A 6,795-nucleotide genomic window follows, 5' to 3' on the forward strand; every position below is an offset into this window, starting at 1 on the left:
GGAGGAAAGGTAACTGGGGGAGAACAACGGGGGACATCACAGGGGAACACCCAGGAACACCTCCCAGCTGAGCATGCATCCTAGTAGAGTACGCATAAGAGCAACTTTCACTGAGGGGAACACAAAGGGGGACATCACGTGGAACATCCAGGAACACCTCCCAGCTGAGCAAGCATCCTAGTGGAGTATGCCTAGGAGCAAAGATCACTGCGTGGACATTACGTGGGGGAGCATCTAGGAGCAAATTACAGTGGGCAGCGGCTAGTAGCAAGTCACTGTGAGTTATCTCAGTGCCGAAACCCATCACGAGCACCAAGAAGCTCAATTAGTGTCTGCACGGCCACACTCACTCAAGGTCCTTCCGCAGGCATATAAGTTCCCATTATATATCACTCCCCTGCACTCCCTCTCAGACTCCCGCGCATTCTCTCCTGCGTGTACCTTGTATTTCTAACAAGAGCCCCAACCAGTCATGATATTACAGCCCTTCACCTGCCAGGAGGAAGGGCGGTCATTATTTACTGGAAGAGCACCCTTATCTGCCCCTTATCAACTCATTGCACTCATTTAATTAATAATTAGCTGGATAGCTGGTCAAAGATCCTGGACGAATGCTGAAACCACTGGACTTTGTCTCCTGTACGTTCTGTTGTCTTCTGTTAATTAAAAACAGATAACGCACATCTCAGAGGTTCAGGGCATCACTGCCAAACTGTAGAAGCATCTGGCAATGTATGCCTGCACAAACTGTGCAACCCCAAGTGTTGCGTGGGACAAACGGACACAGCGTCACACGTGGCCTAACCTGCCTCATCACAGACAGATGAGACAGGAGCCTCCACAGCCGCACTGCATCCTCCCTGCTCTGGGAGTGCTGCCACCAAAGGCTTCAACGGCGATTTACTAGGGCCTACTTGCTAAAGGCTTTCTGTTAAAGCATCAGACAGGACCGTGTCACGACGTCACAGCATCCTGAAGCATTGAATCATGGCACGCCTGATGCCACAGCATGCTGTGGTGGTGGTTGGTGCCATATTGGGCCTTGCAGACACAGTTTACGCGTGCGCTGCTCCGTACAAGGTCGAAGTGGGGCATACCAGTCTGTGGCGTAACACAAAATGTGGGGGCTCCATCAACTCAGCAAGAAAGCACAGGCCGTGCCACACTCTGAACCGGCCTAGATTACCACGCTTGCGCAACATGCGCGAACGTGCTGCTGCAGCGGTATGCCGCACACTGCACTGGGTGAAAGATAAATATGTGTTTTAATGCATTATACAGCATACCTTCTGCGAAAAATGGTCTAAAAGGCCACAGCGTTTGCATTTGTTTTGTAGGGTAACACCAGTCCAAACATCCAATACATGCAAGTCACCAACAGTGCACAGGAACATTAATGCTTTCATTAATATAATGCTTTGCTATTAAAAAGGCCATGCCACAAAGAAAACATGCCCAACTGGCTGCACAATGTAGACCAGTCTAGACACGTAATAACATATTACAGTAAAGAATGCCAGCCAACATGTAGATGTACCTAGACTGGTTGCACCAAAATGCCAGTCGAAGCAATAACACTTATCATGGTTGTTTTATCACAGATGCCCAGAAAAATATACAATGCTGCAGTAAGAAACAGCTAGACTGCAAGCCCCCAAATGCCAGTTTAGCCAGGTAATTTCACTTAGCAGGACTGCTTTATCGGAGATGCCCAGTTAAAAAAAAGTCAAGCCAAACTAAGAAATAACTAGACTGGCTGCACCAAAACGCCTCTAATAGTCACTGATACCACATATCATGCCTGCTTAGCCTAGACATATATGACCATTACGATGTATTGCACAATCCCCGTCCCACCCCACTTCCACACACAATCCCTCTCACCACATTCCCCAACCCCCAAAATAAGCTTCTCGAACCCGAATGACCTCCACGTCCCTTTTTCTTGTCCCATTTCTTATATACGAGGCTCATTGCCTCATATGTAAGTACTGGGATGAGGAAGAGTGTGACTATGAGTAATGAATATTGCAGGTAACTAAGCCAGGCATTACCTCCATGTCCCGCTACCTCATCCCAGTCCTTGTGTATGAGTCAAAGTGCCTCGTACACAAGTACTCGGACGAGGAAGAATAGGGCTATGAGTAATGAAAATTACCAATAAGTAACCAAGGGAATAAACACAAGTAGTGGCGCAACACCATTGAGCTGACTGGGCTTCAGCCCTCCCACCCTTGCCATTTTGGGCCTTGTTGACTCGACCTGGCTGATCTATAGAGCGTTGCCGGACAGAACAGGACACAGATGTTAAACGGCACCTGGGTTTCGTTGTTAACAAAGGCCCAGCAATTACTAAAGTGAAGCATTTCACTGTCAGTACCTGCATTCAAATGCATAATTCTTTACGCACTGATAATCCTGATGTGGGTTTAGTACTTGCATGCCAGGGAAGTGATTGGATGGGTAGAGAGGGGACAAGAGTCCGCTTATTCTCACAGCAGTCCAGAAGTGGTTGCTTGCGCACTTAAAGGAGAAAGTCGATAGTCTCATTAGAACGCATAAAGAAGTTAGATGCCCCAGACAAATAAGTTTGTCCCTCCCCACTGCTTGTGCAGTAAGCACCTCTCCCAACATTTGAAGGGTTGCACCCCTCCCCAGAATTTAGGTTTTGTTGCACCCCTGAACACAAGCACACACACCATTTACCATACACATACATGCACACACATACATTTAAGTGAGTACCCTATCACCAGACAGGCACACCTAGGAAGCCATCCATATATGTAAGTGCGCACCCTTTCACCATACCGGCACACACACCCAGGCAGACACCCATACATTTGAGTGTGCACCCTCACCATAAACTCACACAGGCATCCACCCATACATTTGAGTGTGCACCCTTTCACCATAAACTCACACAGGCATCCACCCATACATTTAAGTGTGCACCCTTTCACCATACACTCACAAAGGCAGCTATACATTTAAGTGTGCACTCTTTCACCATACACTCGCCACACACACCCTGCCACCCATAGATTTAACTGTGCACCCTTTCACCATACACTCACACACGCACGCGAGGGTTGAGGGGATCCCTATTACTTCAAAAAAGAAATGGTTTATTTTTGAAGTCACTCCAACTTCAAAAAGAAATTATTTCCATTAAGGACCGAACCATAATGGAAATAATTTATTTATGAAGGCAGAGTGACTTTAAAATGAAACGATTTCTTTTTGCAGTCATAGAGCTTCCCCACCCCATGCCGTGGAGGCCTCCATCCTAGAGGCTTCCATGTCATGGGGTGGACAGCACTCGAATTTAAAAAATAAATTGTTTTTTTGTAGCCACTCTGCCTTCATACGCTGTAACAGAAATAATTTCTTTATGAAGGCAGAGTGCCTAAAAAAGAAAATCCTTTTTTAAAGTATTATTTTTTGTTTTTAAGTCCAAGGGGGCCCCCTCCCAGGACATGTGATGCCCGGGCCCCCGGCACCGCAGGGGGTGCAGGGCCCCCCGGTATACCAGTGGCACCAGTCAGATGGATGCCCACATCTGGAAATGGCTGTCTGTTCCCCATTTGACTGACTGTCTGGGTCGTTCTAAAGGGGGAGTATTTTTTGGTAAATGTGTTGCAAATAATGCATTTTAAAAAAGTATGTTGTTCATTAACACTGTTCTATGACATGATATGGTAAGGCATTAATAACATGACTGTACACAAGTGTTTCTATGCACGACAAGACAAGGAAGGGTAGACAGAGGGAGGACAGAACAAACGATCTTGCATCATTGAGATCGTGCGAAGGGGAGGGAAGTGGAGAAGTGCCAGGGAAAGTGCCAATGTTAGACGTAGTTAATATACTACTAGCTGCACATTGAGGTACAGTGCTTTCAGTTGAAGGAGGAATCGAAGGGGAGTGACTATAACAAGGGGCGTGGTTAAAGTATGTGGGGGAGTGTACTGATATGAAATGATAGTTTATAGCCTCCTCTAGTGGTGCCACATCATGATCTGCTGGCATAGCCTCCTCTAGTGGTGCCACATCATGTTCTGCTGGCATAGCCTCCTCTAGTGGTGCCACATCATGTTCTGCTGGCATAGCCTCCTCCAGTGGTGCCACATCATGATCTGCTGGCATAGCCTCCTCCAGTGGTGCCACATCAGGTTCTGCTGGCATAGCCTCCTCCATTGGTGCCACATCATGTTCTTCTGGCATAGCCTCCTCTAGTGATGCCACATCATGTTCTGCTGGCATAGCCTCCTCTAGTGGTTCCCCATCATGTTCTGCTGGCATAGCCTCCTCCAATGGTGCCACATCATGTCCTACTGGCATAGCCTCCTCTAGTGGTGCCACATCATGATCTGCTGGCATATCCTCCTCTAGTGGTGCCACATCATGTCCTACTGGCATAGCCTCCTCCAGTGGTGCCACATAATGTTGTGTTGGCATAGCCTCCTCCAATGGTGCCACATCATGTCCTACTGGCATAGCCTCCTCTAGTGGTGCCATGTCATGTTCTGCTGGCATAGCCTCCTCCAGTGGTGCCACATCATGTCCTACTGGCATAGCCTCCTCTAGTGGTGCCATGTCATGTTCTGCTGGCATAGCCTCCTCCAATGGTGCCACATCATGTCCTACTGGCATAGCCTCCTCTAGTGGTGCCACATCATGATCTGCTGGCATATCCTCCTCTAGTGGTGCCACATCATGTCCTACTGGCATAGCCTCCTCCAGTGGTGCCACATAATGTTGTGTTGGCATAGCCTCCTCCAATGGTGCCACATCATGTCCTACTGGCATAGCCTCCTCTAGTGGTGCCATGTCATGTTCTGCTGGCATAGCCTCCTCCAGTGGTGCCACATCATGTCCTACTGGCATAGCCTCCTCTAGTGGTGCCATGTCATGTTCTGCTGGCATAGCCTCCTCCAATGGTGCCACATCATGTCCTACTGGCATAGCCTCCTCTAGTGGTGCCACATCATGATCTGCTGGCATAGCCTCCTCCAGTGGTGCCACATAATGTTGTGTTGGCATAGCCTCCTCCAATGGTGCCACATCATGTCCTACTGGCATAGCCTCCTCTAGTGGTGCCATGTCATGTTCTGCTGGCATAGCCTCCTCTAGTGGTGCCACATCATGTTCTGCTGGCATAGCCTCCTCCAGTGGCGCCACACCATGTTCTGCTGGCATAGCCTCCTCCAGTGGTGCCACATCATGATCTGCTGGCATAGCCTCCTCCAGTGGTGCCACATCAGGTTCTGCTGGCATAGCCTCCTCCATTGGTGCCACATCATGTTCTTCTGGCATAGCCTCCTCTAGTGATGCCACATCATGTTCGGCATGCGTAGCCTCCTCTAGTGATGCCACATCATGATCTGCTGGCATAGCCTCCTCCAGTGGTGCCATGTCATGTTCTGCTGGCATAGCCTCCTCTAGTGGTGCCACATCATGTTCTGCTGGCATAGCCTCCTCCAGTGGCGCCACACCATGTCCTGCTGGCATAGCATCCTCCAGTGGCACCACACCATGTGCTGCTGGCATAGCCTCCTCCAGTGGTGCCACATCATATTCTGCTGGCATAGCCTCCTCCAGTGGTGCCACATCATGTTCTGCTGGCATAGCCTCCTCCAATGATGGCACATCATGTTCTACTGGCATAGCCTCCTCCAGTGGTGTCACATCTTGTCCTACTGGCATAGCCTCCTCCAGTGGTGCCACATCATGTTTTGCTGGTGTAGCCTCTGCCAGTGGTGCCACATCCTGTTCTACTGGCATAGCCTCCTCTAGTGATGCCACACCATGTTCTGCTGGCGTAGCCTCTTCCAGTGGTGCCACATCATGTTCTGCTGGCATTACTGCCTCCAGTGGTGCCACATCATGTTTTGCTGGCATAGCCTCCTCCAGTGGTGCCACATCATGTTCTGCGGGCGTAGCCTCCTCTAGTGATGCCACACCATGTTCTGCTGGCGTAGCCTCTTCCAGTGGTGCCACATCATGTTCTGCTGGCATAGCCTCCTCTAGTGGTGCCACATCATGTTTTGCTGGCATAGCCTCCTCTGGTGGTGCCACATCATGTTCTGCTGGCGTAGCCTCCTCCAGTGGTGCCACATGTTCTGCTGGCATAGCCTCCTCCAGTGGTGTCACATCAGGTTCTGCTGCCATAGGCTCCTCTAGTGGTGCCACATCATGTTTTGTTGGCATAGCCTCCTCCAGTGGTGCCACACCATGTTCCGTTGGCATAGCCTCCTCAAGTGATGCCACATCATGTTTTGCCGGTGTTGCCTCTTCCAGTGGTGCCAAATCATGTTCTGCGGGTGTCGCCTACTTCAGTGGTGCCACATGTTCTGCTGGCATAGCCTCCTCCAGTGGTGCCACATCATGTTCTGCTGGCATTACCACCTCCAGTGGTGCTACGTCATTTTCTATGAGCACAGCCTCCTCCAATGGTGCCACACTGTGTTCTGCTGGTGTAGCCTCCTCTAGTGGTACCCCATCAGGTTTCGCTGGCATAGACTCGTCCAGCGGTGCCACACCATGTTTTGCTGGCATAGCCTCGTCCAGCGGTGCCACATCATGTTTTGCTGGCATAGCCTCCTCCAATGGTGCCACATCATGTTCTGCTGGCATAGCCTCCTCTAGTGGTGCCACAACATGTTCTGCTGGTTCAGCCTCCTCCAATGATGCCACATCATGTTCTGCTGGCATAGCCTCCTCCAATGGTGCCACACCGTGTTCTGCTGGCATAGCCTCTTCCAGTGGTGCCACATCATGTTCTGCTGGCAT

General features: G+C 49.9%; 1 protein-coding gene across 1 annotated transcript; it reads right to left on the reverse strand.

The window, feature by feature from the left end:
* Window positions 1–3,675: 3,675 nt before the first annotated feature.
* Window positions 3,676–6,252, reverse strand: LOC138452338 (fibrous sheath CABYR-binding protein-like). The gene has a single exon (XM_069604968.1). The coding sequence runs from the start codon at window positions 6,250–6,252 to the stop codon at window positions 3,676–3,678; it is 2,577 nt and encodes an 858-aa protein (XP_069461069.1).
* Between the last annotated feature and the right edge of the window lie 543 nt (window positions 6,253–6,795).

This window comes from Ambystoma mexicanum, chromosome 1p, assembly GCF_040938575.1.
Source record: "Ambystoma mexicanum isolate Mex_15411 chromosome 1p, UKY_AmexF1_1, whole genome shotgun sequence".
Taxonomy (NCBI): Eukaryota; Metazoa; Chordata; class Amphibia; order Caudata; family Ambystomatidae; genus Ambystoma; species Ambystoma mexicanum.